General features: G+C 40.2%; 1 protein-coding gene across 2 annotated transcripts in view; it reads left to right on the top strand.

Annotated features, from left to right (window-relative positions):
• Adk (adenosine kinase) overlaps positions 1 to 15,281 on the top strand; it is a 407,238-nt gene that overhangs the window by 340,129 nt on the left and 51,828 nt on the right. For both annotated transcript variants that reach the window (XM_006984766.3, XM_006984767.4), the window contains exon 9: positions 826 to 940. In XM_006984766.3, the coding sequence (XP_006984828.1) occupies positions 826 to 940 (115 nt within the window). The remainder of the gene's footprint in view (positions 1 to 825; positions 941 to 15,281) is intronic.

The following is a 15,281-nucleotide window of genomic DNA, read 5'->3' as shown; positions in this document are numbered from 1 at the left end:
CCACCACTGCCTGGCTGTTTGTTTGTTTTGAGACAGGATTTCTCTGGGTAGCCCCAGCTGGAATCATATTCTGGAATCATATTCTGTAAACAATTAAAATAACAAAAAAAAATTAGGAAAGAAAAACTCACTTCATTTGGGTATAGTGGCTCCCACTTGTAATTCTAGCCTGTGGAGGGAGATACAGGTAGCTTCAGGCCAGCCTGGGCCTCACAGGGATACCCTACCTCAAAAAACAATGAATAAGTCTTTAAAACTCTCTTAAATTTGAAATTTGACTTGATAATCACTTGCTGGTGATAAGGACTTTTTTTTCTTGTGGTGGGGACTTCTGGGGCTTTGTGCTGGCCAGGCAGTCAACTTGTCCAACTGGCAATGTCCCCACCTAAAAACACTGTGCTGAGTAGCAGGAGATTTATGAAGTTTGGGTTTGTTTTTGTTTTGGGTACTGAACCTGGGTCCTTTCATAAGTCAGGCAAAATGTTTTAAAGTGTTTCGTGCTTATGTATGTGGTGTGTTAGTCATTATCTTTCAGAGATAGCATATTTACACATTTATAAATTAAATAATGAAGCACCTGAGGTTTGCTTTGAAATAAAATGCATGGCAGCAGGTATTGAAGGTGAAGATGCAATAAGACCCATCATAGGTGTGAAGTTTGGGCAGACTCATGATAGGCCCGCCAGGAGCTCATGTGCTGTTCTCTGTGTGCTTAAAACTTCTTTTCAAATGTTCCCTGGTCGGTCCTCAACAGAAGCAAAGTGTTAACATGGTAAGAAAATTTCCTTCCTCTACTGATTGTGACTTTCCCACTCTTCTTAATAGACGAAAGACATTAAAGAAGTAGCCAGAAAGGCACAGGCTCTTCCAAAGGTGAACTCCAAGAGGCAGCGGACCGTGATCTTCACGCAGGGGAGAGAGGACACGATAGTGGCCACAGGTACGTGGGCGCTGTGTGCTCAACGCGGGGTTAAAGAGTCAGTCATGACAGCATTCTGTGTTCTGTCTCTCGTGTCCTCTGTGCAGTTTGACTTTGATTATCCTCCCTCAACCCCTGTGGAATGATTTTCCTTTCAAGATTATAGTTTATGAAAAGTCAATTGATGTAGCTTGTTTACTTTTGAAGTTTGGGGAAATCTTCTTAGTCCAGAAATACTTTTCAAGAACAATACATTTTACATATAAACACTTGCATCAAAATAAAATGCATTTATTCGATTATGAGCAAGTAAAATCCAGAAATGTTTCCTCTTCTGTTTTTTTTTTCTTGTCATTGTTGATTTGTTTTGTTTTTGTAATACTAGGAATTTATTTTTATTTTCATTTTTTGAAGCAGTCTCTCTATGTATTCTTAGCTATCTTGGAACTCACTGTGTACACCAAGCTGGCCTCCACCTCAAAGAGATTGACCCACCTCTGACTCATACCCAGCCCAATGCTGAGAATCTTATCTAGGGCCTTATGCATGCTAAGCAAGTACTCCACTGTTGAGTTATATCCCTGGCCATTTTATTTTATATAACCTTTTATCTTAAGAGAATGTCTCACTAAATACCCTTCAGTGGCCTTCAGTTCCTGTGTAGCCCAGACTGACCTTGAATTTGTAATCTTCCTGCCTCAGCTTTCCCAAAGAGCCAGGTTGCTGATTATAACCTCAGATTTTCTTTCAAGAAGGAAAAATCTCATGTCTGTTTTTATAGCAGTCATAGATATTAAATAAGAATTTCATTTAATAAACAAACATTATTGGTTAAAATAATTAAGATCTTTCAATATGAGGCTACTTCATACAATATTTTAGCTACTATTCAAGCTAAATATAAGTCTTTTAATTCTGTCTGAATGGTTCATCTTAAATATAAGCAGTTAGTTAATTATTTTTATAAGCAGTAATATGATTATTACCAATGTTCAGTACTCAGCTGAACACTGAATATAACATAATCTTTAAAGATCTACAAAATAAAATTAATATACATAAAATGTTGAATGTAGTCTAAATATATTTAAAGTATAATTATACTTCTCATTTGTGGATAATGTTGGCTTATAGAAGATCAACAAAGCCGGGCTGGAGCGATGGCTCAGAGGTCCTGAGTTCAATTCCCAGCAACTACATGGTGGCTCACAACCATCTGTAATGAGATCTGGTGCCCTCTTCTGGCCTGCAAGGGACACATGCAGGCAGAACATTGTATACTTAATAAATAAATAAATCTTTAAAAAACTCAAAGCTTAAAGAAAGGCATCCTACTGAAAGTAATTTTTTGTGTGTGAGTTTTTGATGCAGTTTCTCATTCACTAGCCCAGGCTCTCCTTGTCATCTCTGTGTACCCAGGCTGGGCTCAAACTTGGAGCAGTTCTCTTGTCTCAGCCTTTCAAGGGCTGAGATTGTTAGTGTATACCACCACATCTACTGAAGTGACTTTTTAAAAAAAGAATTATTTACTTTGATGTGCATTGGTGTTTTGCCTGCGTGTATGTCTGTGTGAAGGTGTCGGATCTTGGAGTTACAGAGAGTTTTGAGCTGCCACGTGGATGCTGGGAATTGAACCCGGGTCCCCTGAATGAGCAATCAGTGCTCTTAACTACTGAGCCATCTCTCCAGACCCTGAAGTACCTTTTTAACAAAGTAAATATATAAAAGCTGGAAAGAGTCACTGGTGAAATTATTGACCAATTTGGGTAAAGAGAGACACAAGAACTAATTTACTTAACCTTCTTGTTGTAGACTTGTCAAAAGACAAAAAAAAAATTGCTTTAAAAGAAGTCAGTAGATGGAAGAGTTAAGTGTAATCCATGAACTAAAACTGGTCAGGAGCTGATTGCTGACTGTTGAAGTTGGGTACTGGATACAGAGGGATTATGGGGCCGCTATACCTGTTCATGTACATATTTGACACTTTCAATGCTGAAAACTATTGAAAAACTAAAAAAAAAAAATTTGTTTGTTTTTTTCAAACACATTCTACCCTTGTTAAGTGACTCTCCCAAATAGAGAAATATCAATACTAAACCTTGAATTCTAGGAGGGATTTAAAATAGGGAAGATCGTGTAAGTAAAGGCACCAGGTAATGTGCAGTCCTTCATTGCTGTGACAGGAAAAGATGTGCTGTTAATTTTCGTGAGAAAAAAATAACCCATGAAAGAACATCTCTGCATGACACAGATGAGATCACTGTCTTCTTACAGTGTGTGGACCATTCCTGTCTTAAACCATGCAGGCTTCTTATAAGAAATGGAATGCTACTTCCAGATTCATTAGAAGCCTTTGGGTTACTCTTTGTGGAGACATTCTTTTTAAGTCTTCCTATAGCCAGAAACATGTATCATACAAGTGTCTTCCTCACTGTCAATTTGCATAATTTTCTCCAGACTGCAATTTAGCCTCCCTATCTTGTAACTGAATTTTTTTTTCTGAACTTACTTTACGCTTTATTGAATCTATTAAACCACCCTTAAGAATGCTTATAATCAGGAATTTATTTGAGGCAAGACACTAGCTAATCTTGCTGTTCTTGCCGTATGAAAATGAACTTAGAGGATGCAGTATATTGCGATGCATGATAAATTCAAGATGGATAGCAAATCTGTTCAGTGGTGTCAGCTACAAAAGCAAATATGATAAATGTTAATGCAGTGTTGAGCCCTGGGATAAGCTATTCCGTGCACAAGCGTAGCCGAGTCTCTTTGCTGTGTTGTTATTCATGGCAGCCAAATAAATGTCAATAATAAAAGAGAATTAAAGATTTTCATTTCCCAGAGGCAGTCCTCTAATACAGCTTGATCTTTCATTTCATTTGTAATTCGTTCTCATGTCGGGATGCAATCATTCGCCAGGCTCTGGGTGTCATGTTAAGTCATTTAATAATGATTAAGAACATAAAAATGCTTGGCCTGTGGGGCAATTCACAGAAGAGATGCCAATTTGTTATTGTTTTCCCTTCTTTCCTATTGAATATGGATCAGCCTTTTCCCACCTCCCAGCATTAAAATACTAATGGAAGATAGGGAGGGAAAGTGTCCCTTAATTTACCATAAGTGACATTCCAGAATGGTACAAGACAGTGCTAACACACTTATTAAAACACTAATTAGGACTCAGTGTGCCTTAAACCTCACACTGCAGAGGACTTTCAAATGATCACACTGTTAAGTTTAAGGCATTTAGCAACAATGTTAACAAAATCACTTAATCAATTCCCTTGGCTTTTCGTTCTAGAGACCTATCTCTTTGGAGATATGATCTCTGTAACCACTTTTTCTCATAGAGACTTAGAACTGAAAGGCCCGTGCTGTCGTATGCAAATCATCTAGTAAATTTTGAGTAAGTGTAGACCTCCCTTTTTAAAGTGTCTTCCCCACTCTGACAACCCCACTCTGAGCCACATTAGGATAGGCATCCTTGGGGAGTTGTGTGAGGAATGCCAGTAGCAGGATCTGGAGGAAAGCTATATTTCTAGAAAATTTTCCCTTAGGTGATATAGCTATTCTGTCTATTCTCATATCTCACTTTGAGAATCATTCAGTTAAATAAATGACTAAATGGCCAGGTTTTATGATTCTGTGGAATGATGGAAACAGAATAGCCAAACATCTTCTTCAATAAGTCAGGCCTTGATACATTCCTCGTTTTCTTTACTCAATCAAAAAATATCAAGGACTAGGGACTGGAGAAATGGCTCAGTCAGGAAGAGTATGTGCTGCTCTTCCAGAGGACCCTAGCTCAGTTTCTAGCATCCACGTTGGACAGTCACCTGTAACCCCAGCTCCAAGGAATCCAGAGCCCTCCTTGGCATATAGCATACATTCACACAGGCACATAGATAAAAATATTTTTAAAATAAAATGTAAAGTATCAAGGGGGCTGGAGAGATAGCACTGCCCTTAAGAACATAAACTCTATCGGAAGACCCATGTTCAATTCCATCCCCCACAAAACATCTCTCAACCATCTCTAACTCCAGTGTTAGGGGATCTGATGCCCTCTACTGGCCTCTTGGGTACCAGGCACACATGTGGTACACAGACACACATGTAAGCAAAACACCCATATATATAAAATAATTGTAAAAATGTATGAAGATAGGAAAAACTATCTAGAACTCATTGACCCTTTTGGACAAACTACAGGTTGAATTATTTCCACCTTTGAGGTACATCTAACAGTGTCCTGTGTTATTTCATTACAGGTAATTGTATGGAGGTGTTGAGTTTACTTGTCATCCTCCTGAGTCCTTAAATAAACTTATTACTTCATCCCTCAGTTTCCATGTTCTTTGAAAACACTAAGTGCTCTCCACCACTCTATAACGAAGAGTCTGTGTATTGCATAAAACTCAGAAAGCACACAATAAAAAAATGCAGATTGTAGGGCTTAGAAAGATGGCTTACCCGTTACAAACACCTGCTGTAGGTGTTTGGATCCCAATGCTCATCTAACAAGGAGGTGCCCCATATTCACCAGTAGCCCCAGTTCAAAAGGGTTGGAAACAGGATGACTGGCCTTACCGCCTTACACCCTAGTTAAGAAAATGCACGTGCATTATAATAAGCTGTCCGTATGTGCAAGGCTCATTCCAGCCTTTGCCCTTTTCTTATTTATGTATCTCCCTCTTGCCTTAGATTCTGAAATGCATTGTTTACTTGTCCCATCATAAAGTTGTTGCCCCCTCATACCCTTGAAAGAGCCAGGTGCACTAAGTGTCTGTCATCGGGAGTCACTTAAACTGCTTCTTTATTCCGTCCACATTCCTGTGGCTATAGTATTCATTTGTAGTACAAGTACTGCCATTGGCTCCAATGTACAGCCTATCTTGGTTTCCTTTTATATCCTGGTTAACTTTTTTCAGTAACTAAAATTCATTCTTGGTAATGTCATCCTGGGGATTTAACAAACACATCGGGTCTTGTAACCATTGTGGTATTGAAGATTTTCATCTTTCAGTCCCAGATTTGCAAAGAATTGTACCAGTTTCCACTCTCACCAGTCTATAGCGCTCTGATGGTTCTCTGCTGGCACTTGTTACTGTTTATCTTTTTCACTTGAGCCATTCTGGTGAGAGCATGATAGTTTCTCAATACGATTTGGCTGGAATTTTCCTGGTATATAGTAATTGTGGCAGAGTAATTTTCATCTGCTTCCTGGTACTTGGGTAACTTCAGGGACATTTCCATTGAAGTCTCTTGCCCATATTGTGTTTTTCTTTCTTTCTTTTTTTTTCAGTTTATAATTCTTTTATTTTTTAGCTTTCATTTGATAGCATTTGTTTGTGTGTGACAAGATCTTGCTATGTAGCCAGTGCTAGCCTCAACCTTGTAAACAGCTTCACACCTGACCAATTGCTAAGATTGTAGTCCTCAATGCTTCTTCAGTATACTTCGCTACCCAGCCACCCGACCCCATTTAGAAACTTCCCTGTATTCCACTGGATAGTTTTCTCCGCCTTTATATTCTGTATCTTGGCCATCTCTTTGTTGTTTTATTCTATTTCTGTGATAAAAACACTTTGACCAAAAGCAGCTTGGGGGAGGAAAAGGTTTATTTCAGCCTCCAGGTCACGGTACATCATTGAAGGAAGTCAGGGCAGGAACTTGAAGCAGAAACCATGGAGAGCCCCTGGTTGCTGGCTTGCTGTCAGGTTCATTCTTAGCTAACTTCTTTATACATCAGGACCATCTGCCTAGGTGGGCCAGACCCTATGACATCAACTAACAATCGAGAAAATCCCCCACAGACATGCCCAAAGCCAGTCTGCTCCCAGATGACTCTAGGCTGTGTCAAGTTAACAGTTAAAGCTGACTAGGACACTCTTCTAGATCACAGATTCATAGGTTTGAACTCTGTTAGTCATGTCTAGAGGATTTTGTTTGCTTTTATTTCTTTTGGGGGGTGGGAGAGAGGTCACATTTCAACCATTCCATATTTGGGTTTGTTTTCTGAAGTGTTGGGAACTTTGGGGGTTTGCTTCTGCTGGAAGCTTTTGGTCTGATGTGAATGAGTCTCTTTAGTGAACAGTCTTTTCGTGCACTCAATAGCCATCACTACTCACAGGAGAAAACAAGGAACAGTTTAAAAGTAGGAGGAGAACAGGTAGTTATGGGCAGCTGCTACCAAGAGTCAGAAAAGAGACAGTGGCAAAAATTATGCAGACTGTGAAGTGAGAATTAAGAAAGGTGAAAGGAATAACCAGAAGTTAAATGAAGGAGTAGGCCAGGAAAAATGAAGCCTGGCTAAACAAAGCAGGGATAGAGGGAAAAGAGCAAAGGATATCCAATTAGAAGATAGATTTCAAGATGAGTAAGCAAAATTAGGTAAATGAGAATAAAAATGAAAAACATAAAAGGTTTTGAAGTAAAATCATTACCAAAAGATAAGCATTTTAAAAACTGAGAAGAAGGAATGGAGGAAGTTTTTGTGAAAACAAGGCGAAGGAGCTGTGAGAGGGTCACTGGATAAGAGCACTTGCTGTCCCACCCAACAACCTGAGTTTGATTCGAAAATCCACTGGTGGGTTTGGGAGGTGTTGTTTGTTTGTTTTAGGAAGACAAAGAAACTGGGCAGTGGTAGCGCACACCTTTAATCCCAGCACTCGGGAGGCAGAGGCAGGTGGATCTCTGAGTTTGAGGCCAGCCTGGGCTACAGAGTGAGTTCCAGGACAGCCAGGGCTGAAAAAAAAAAAAAAAAAAACATGTCTCAAAAAACCAAAAAGAGACGACTACAATGAAAATTAGAGAGGCTGCTTTCCAAGTTTCCCAGGATTGGAACTGGTCTGAGGCGGGCTGATTGCCGGGTTGTGTTGTAGCTCCTCTGCATCTCAGTGGTTTCCGCTGCTGTCCTGCTATGGCCGAAGACTGGTCCAATCACAAATGGATATGTTTTCCGTGTTACAGCTGTGTTCACTTTAGAAACTTCTTTTCTTGTGTGCCTGATGTCCGTGATAGCCTACAAACCTTATAACCCAAAGACCAGGCAGGTTCCCGTTCTCTCCAGAGCAGGGTATGTACACACACTACACCCTCACCCCGCTTTGTGAATCCAGGGGCGTCAAAATTCCTGGCTAAGAGCGACAGCCCTTAGTATGTGAAGACTTGAGATAGCAAACGGCCTGGAAGGGGAGCAAGGGTAAAGGGCATTCTGCCTGCCCGCTGAGAGTTCTCAGGCCCTGTGCATCATCAGTAAACTATGTGTGAGAAGGGACAAGAGAAATGTGACTGCCTTCTTGGTCATCCCCTCATCCCTACTCAGCCCGTGATGAAGATGGAGACTGTTTCCTGCTTCCTTCTTCTTCACCTTTCTTTTCCTCCCTGCTTTGAACTCTCCCGTCACCTGCTGCACGATCCCTTGTTTCTGTCCTCAGAAATAACCTTCCCTACCCTGACTCTCCTCACTCAGAGTTACATGGAGGAAATGTACCACCTCACCCTGGAACTCCCACCCCAGATGTCCACAGATGGAATCAACATCAAAGAAATAGTCCCACTTCCCAGGGCACATCTTCTCCACTGAATTCTCTGTGAAACACTGTCCCTTCTGCGGCCCTCATTTTCATGAAGGAAGTATTTTAAAGTGCATTATTCCTTCTGGATATTGTTCAGACTTGTCCAGCTTATTCATCTTAAGGAAGAACAGTGGCTGGAAACCTAGAGAACAAAGGCCCTGGAGGTTGCATGGACCCTTCACGGGATTCCTTTGTCTGTCTGTGCTGCTGCTGTTGCGTCTCAATGTCCAATGGCTTCTGAAACATAAACTGTGGCCTTGGCTGTCTGTGCTATGAGATTGGATTTGCCATTTTATTTCTACCATAAATTAGAGATCATTACAAGGTTGCTGCGAAGGATCAACTTTGCTGTTTGTTATGATCAAATCAACAGTGTTTGCAGTCAGCTAGTCTGAGGTCTGTTAAGCATTTAAACCTTAAACCTTCATAACAGATCCGTAAATATTGAAGATCTTTAGCCTTAACTCTAGGAACTCTTGGAACTCAGCACATGAGGAAATCAAGATAGGTTTGGAAATAGACTTAGTGTTTCTCAGTTTCTATCATAACATTATTTTGTATAGTCAAATTTATCTTACTAGATTTTATGTACGTTGGGGGAAATGATGTTTTTTTAATTGTTTCTTTTTGAGATCTTATTTTTATTTTATGTGCATGGGTTTTTGTCTGAATGTATATCTGTGTACCACATGCTTATAATGTCTGCAGAGGCCAAAAGATAATGTTGGGTTCTCTGGAGCTAGAGTTACAGATACTGTAAGCCTGCATGTGGATGCTGGGAACCAAACCTGGGTTCTCTGGAAAAGCAGCCAGTGCTCTTAAGTGCTAGCCATCTCTCAAGCCCTAAATCATACATTTTTTTAATTGAACAGTTGACTACAGTAAGCCTTTGGGTGTCTGCTTTTGGTATTTGAGCATATGAAGCATACCATAATGGGGGTCATTAGATTTCCTTGGCAGGTGACCATAAGAGTCCAACTCAGCTTGCTACTTGTTAACTTATCTATAAAGCATGGCCACATTTGTCACCATTGACAATCAAGACATTTGTTCTGAGGTCCATCTGCAACTTGGTCTATGTATGTTACTGTGTATTAGGGAGTCTCAACTCAGCTTCTAAGTGTTACTAGCTTTTCCTCATGGTAACTCTGTGTTTACCTAATAGGAAAATGGAAATGTCTATTTACTGTTGGGGTGATGACTTTTCTCTTGGTAAATTGTACTAATCATGATTTTAAGTGTCTACCTCTTGATTTAGTGGTTCAAAAACCAAAAAACGAAAAGAAAAAAGTTATTTAAGTTAGATTAGAGATCCAGAAAGAAGGCATAGTGGTTCAGTTAAATAAAGAAGAGGAAGAAATATACACATGCTAAAATATGTGTCTCTTTCTCAAAGATTTTTATTTACATGTTACAGATAAAATATACAGTGGTATTTTACCCAAAACTGTGCTATAGAAATAGTGGGAGTTCCGGTCACACTGCTGATCAGAGAGACAATATATTAGTACCTTTAGATAAGTAACGCAGGGCCAGGATGTAGCTCAGCTAGTAGAGTTCCTGCCTAGCATGAAGCCTTGAGTTCACTCTCCAGCACCTGTCATGGCGGCACACACCTGTAATTCCAGCACTAGGCATAGACAAGATGATCTGAATGTAGTGTTTCATACCTGTAATTCCACCATTCAGAAGGCAGGAACATAGCCAGACGACTTCATGACTTCCAGGCCAGCCAGGACTTCACAATAAGTCTCACCCTGTCTCAAGGCACGCAGGCACACACATGCACACACACGTGTATACCGTCATGGTGGCACAAAGCCTATATCTGTAATTCCAGTGCTGGGGAGGTGAGAGCAGGTGGCTCAGGATTCCAGCCAGACCTGGCTGCCTAGTGAGTTTGAGGCCAATATGGGTTACATGAGACACTGTATGGCAAAACAAACAAAAAATGAGTATTTCAACTGGAATATAATGGTATTTTGATACAAATAAGAACTAGAAATAGTAGAATGCTCACCTGAGATACATGAGGTCCTAGGTTCAATACCCAGCAAAGCCAAAAAATAAATAAAAATAGAAACTAGAAACAGCCTTATTATCATCTGTTGCATCTTAGAAATTTGGAAAAAAACAAAACTTGAAAAATACAAGTGAAAATCCTTAAAATAGGCATGTTGTTTGACTTGGGAACTTTAGTTACCAGAATTAATCCTATAAAGTAATTTAAGGTAAGTTGTTTGGGGAGAGAGAGAGAGAGAGAGAGAGAGAGAGAGAGAGAGAGAGAGAGAGAGAGAGAGTGAGAGAGAGTGTGTGTGTGTGTGTGTGTGTGTGTGTGTGTGTGTGTGTGTGTGTTGTTAAGGATCTAACCCAGGACTTCCTGAATGCCATCCAGGTCCTATTGTCTCTAAGCTCTAGAGCCCCAGCCTCTTGCAAGAATATTTATTACAACCAGGATTTTAAATTTTTTGTTGTAAACATTTAAAAAACAAAATTTTTTTTTAAAAAAAGTACATTTTTCTATTTACCTTTCACTCCAGTTTCCATTGTCCTTTTTAAAAATTTGTGCACATAGACACACCCATGCCACGGTACCTTTGTGGAGTCCAAGGACTGTGGGTTCCAGTGATGGACCTCAGGCATCAAGTTTACGTAGCAAGTGCTTTTACCTGCTTAGCCATCTCTCTGGCCCTCCCTAGCCTGTATGGAACCACAGTACAGTGCTCAAAACTAGAAAATGGGTACTTATGTACAATTTTGTCAACTTAGAAACTGAATTCAAATCATTTTAAAACCAGGGAATTAATATTGATTCATTACTGTTAATGAAGCTACAGTCCTCATTTGGATATTCTAGCTATCCTACTAATACTCAATTCTGGTCAAGATACATTCTAGCCTCTTATCCTGCACATAGTAGGTAGTCATGTCCTCTTAATGTCTTACACACGAGAGTCATTCTTCAGTATTTGTCCCCATCATTTTTACTTTTTTTTTAGATCTTTTTAAATTGATATGCATGTGTGTGTGTCTGTGTGGGTGTGAGCCTCCTGTGTACAGGTTCCTATGGAAGCCAGAAGAGGGTATCAGATCCCCTGGAGCTGGAGTTACAGGTGGTTGTGAGTCACCTGATGTGGGTGCTGGGAACTGAACCCAGGTCCTCTGGAAGAGCAAGAAGTGCTTTTAACTGCTGAGCGATTTCTCCAGCCCCATTATGACATTTTTGAAGAGTGCTCCCCATCTATTTTGAAGAAACTCTCAGTTTGTGCTTAACTGATTTTTTTTCTCATGATGAAATTGAAGTTACACATTTTTGGCAAAGATATCACAAAAGTAATGTTATGCCCATCTCAGTGACATGTGATAACATGTAGACTCCTTAGTGGCAATGTTAACTTTGATTCACTTTACTTGTTGAAAGTTCTAGTTAGTATTTTTCTTATACTAATGAATAAATTGCTCATGAAGAGAGACTTTCCAGTTTGATATCTTTCTTTTGGTTATTCTTGCCATAATAATCATTACTTCTGTGTTCTCCGTTAAATGATGATTTATTTTTATTATCCCTTATACTTTATTGAGTGGAATTCTACTGTCACAAAGGGCTTTCTCCTATGATTTTTGGTTCTTTGGTTTGGGTTTGGTGTTTGAATTGAACCCAAGGCTTTTACACGTGATAAGTACATGCTCTACCAAACTAAGCCTCAAACCCCTCAGGAGCCATTCACAAAGATATGCTAACAGAAGTGTCACTGTGTGTGTTGTTGTTGTTGTTGTTGTTGTTGGTGGTGGTGGTGGTGGTGGTGGTGGTGGTGGTGGTGGTGGTGGTGTGGTGGTGGTGGTGGTGGTGGTGTGGTGGTGGTGGTGGTGGTGGTGGTGGTGGTGGTGGTGGTGGTGGTGGTGTGGTGGTGGTGGTGGGGTGGTGGTGGTGGTGGTGGTGGTGGTGGTGGTGGTGGTGGTGGTGGTGGTGGTGTGGTGGTGGTGGTGGTGGTGTGGTGGTGGTGGTGGTGTGGTGGTGGTGGTGGTGTGGTGGTGGTGGTGTGGTGGTGGTGGTGGTTGGTGGTGGTGGTGGTGGTGGTGGTGGTGGTGTGGTGGTGGTGGTGGTGGTGTGTTGTTGTTGTTGTTGCTGGTGGTGGTGGTGGTGGTGGTGGTGGTGTGGTGGTGGTGGTGGTGGTGGTGGTGGTGGTGGTGGTGGTGGTGGTGGTGGTGGTGGTGGTGAAAAATAAAATGGCCTCCAAAAGGAGTGGTACTATTAGGTGTGGCCTTGTTGGAGGAAGTGTGTCACTGTGGGTGTGGGCTTTGAAGTCTCTTTTGTTCAAGCTTTCCTTGGTGTGACAGTCAGTTGACTCCCTGTTGCCTGCAAGATGTGGGACTCTCCACTATTATCCCTGCACCACATCTGCCTGCACGCTGCCATGCTCTTCATCATAATGATGATGGACTGAGCCTCTGAAACTATAAGCAAGCCACCTCAAATAAATGTTTTCTTTTTAAGAGTAAGAGTTGCCATGGTCATGGGGTCTCTTCACAGCAATAAAAAACTAAGATGGTGTGTATGAGAGAAAGGGGGAGAGAGAGTGTGTGTTGTCTGTCCTGCTGGATTTCACCTCCCAATTTTCCTGCTCTTCCTTTCTTGTCTCCACCAACCTTTTGCAGATAACCCATCTGTATTTCTTATGTTTCTTGCTTTTTTTTCTAGCATCTTCATATTATATATAATATATAAATCGTATACTCAAGCCTGGTGGCCTGAGTTCAATACCAGGAACCCACAGAAAGATAGGAGAGAAGCAACTCCACAAAGTTGTTCCCTGACTTCCATCGTCAGCATTGTGGCACCCCACCCCCAACACACACAGACACACCATGCATACATGTAATAACAGTAAATATAATGAAGAACACTCAGGTGAGTGTTCAGAAGAAAAGCCTTCAAATATGGATAGCATTACAAAAAGAACCTGAATTGCTGTAAATATTCCAAAGGCCTGAATCTCAATAATCAAATTAATTCCCCTTTCATTTGTTTTAAAATACTGCTGTTTGAAAAATGACCAGTCATTGAGAAATGCATGAAGACTGTAATTATGCATTTATATATGACAGGCCTGTCAGCCTTCCCAAAAGACAGTACTTACCAGAATGCTTAAAGCTGCTGCTGTTTGTCCAGTGATTCTGTAGCTCAGAAAGTGTCTTAGAAAGTAACCTCTGTTTTCAAGTTAATGTCCATTTGTGGGGACAAAGCCCCCCGAATACAGCAGTTTTGCCCAAATCATTAGCGGGTAAGGGTGAGAGATTACAGAGCCAAGTCATGTGTTGATGCTGCAGGTCTGAGTGGCTACCTTGGAGAAGACCTTACTTAGTACTAAGAACATTCACAAAGTAAAAAGCACTTAGAGCCAGGTATAGTAGACACACCTGTAATCTCTCTGTAATTCCAGGGGAGGTAGAGGCTGCAGGATCATGAGATCAAGGTGATCTTAGGGTACATACTAAGTGTAAGGCCAGCCCGAACTATATTAGACCTTTCCCTCAAAAATGAAGAAGCACATGGAAGCTTCTGAAAGTGATGACTTCATGGATATATACATATTCAAATTTTCCAAACTGCATACTTTAGTTATATACAGTTTAGTGTAAATCAGTCATGCCTTGGTGTAGATAATAGTAAAAGAAATAACTTTTATCTTAAAATAGGTATATTAGTAGATATTTTCCTACACCACTATCCATATAAAATAAAGTTGTTTGCCAGGTCTGGTGACCATACCCACAGACCCAGCTGCTCAGGAGGCTGAGGTGGGAAATCACTTGAGACAAGGAATTTGTGGCCACACTACACAACCTAACAAAACTGTCTCGAAGAAAGGAGGGTCATTTTTAAATATATGTTTACAATTTGAAGCAATCTAGGTAGCCTGAGTTACAAGGAATTGCATGCCATGATTTTTAACTAGAGTAGTATACTTCATTAAGATATTTGCATTTGTAAGTTTGTGCTAATTTGGCATGACTTTTTCTTGTTGATTATTATGGGCTGGATATTAAACTGGTTGTTAAACAGGCTTTATATATCAATAATAGTAATATGATGTTTTTGTTTGAGAGATGCAGAAAGATCAATGTCTCAGGTGCCCAATAGCATAGTAGATACCTTTAATAAAATAATTTTAACTTTTGTTTTTTACTTCTATTAATGAGTTTTCCTCTTAGAAACTATTAATGACTTTTTGGCAATATCATCCTGGCTGTAGTTGAGACCAATGTGAACTCTTGTTATTGAAAATTTATTCTGTAGGTCAAACATAAATATATTAGAAGATGTAGAGACCTAAGGAAACTGAAAGGTGTGATGTAAGACCTGCCTGGCATTGTTGGTACCTTACACTTTGATCCCAGTACTTGGGAGGCAGAGGCAGGCAGATGTCTGGGAGTTCGAGGCCAGCATGGTCTACAGAGCAAGTTCTAGGACAGCCAGGGCTACATCGAGAGACCCTGTCTCAAAAAAAAAAAAAAAAAAAAAAAAAAAACTTTCTTAAATCAATCACTATGTGATGTTCCAAGTGTAGTTGGTAAGTTGTTCCCATAATGTTGCTAAGAGTCTGAAATTGTTTGTTTGTTTGTTTGTTTGTTTGTTTGTTTGTTTTAAAGACCTGTTCATATCCTAGAACTATTCAAAAATACAGGAACATCTGCATATGGAAGCATTCACGTAATTTTTTGTGTATAATAGGGGGAAATGACTATAAGTAAAATATTCTTTATGTGATGCCATTATT

Source organism: Peromyscus maniculatus, chromosome 9 (genome assembly GCF_049852395.1).
Source record: "Peromyscus maniculatus bairdii isolate BWxNUB_F1_BW_parent chromosome 9, HU_Pman_BW_mat_3.1, whole genome shotgun sequence".
Taxonomy (NCBI): Eukaryota; Metazoa; Chordata; class Mammalia; order Rodentia; family Cricetidae; genus Peromyscus; species Peromyscus maniculatus.
Note: the sequence above shows the minus strand (reverse complement) of the source record. Positions and strands in the feature narration are given on the sequence as shown.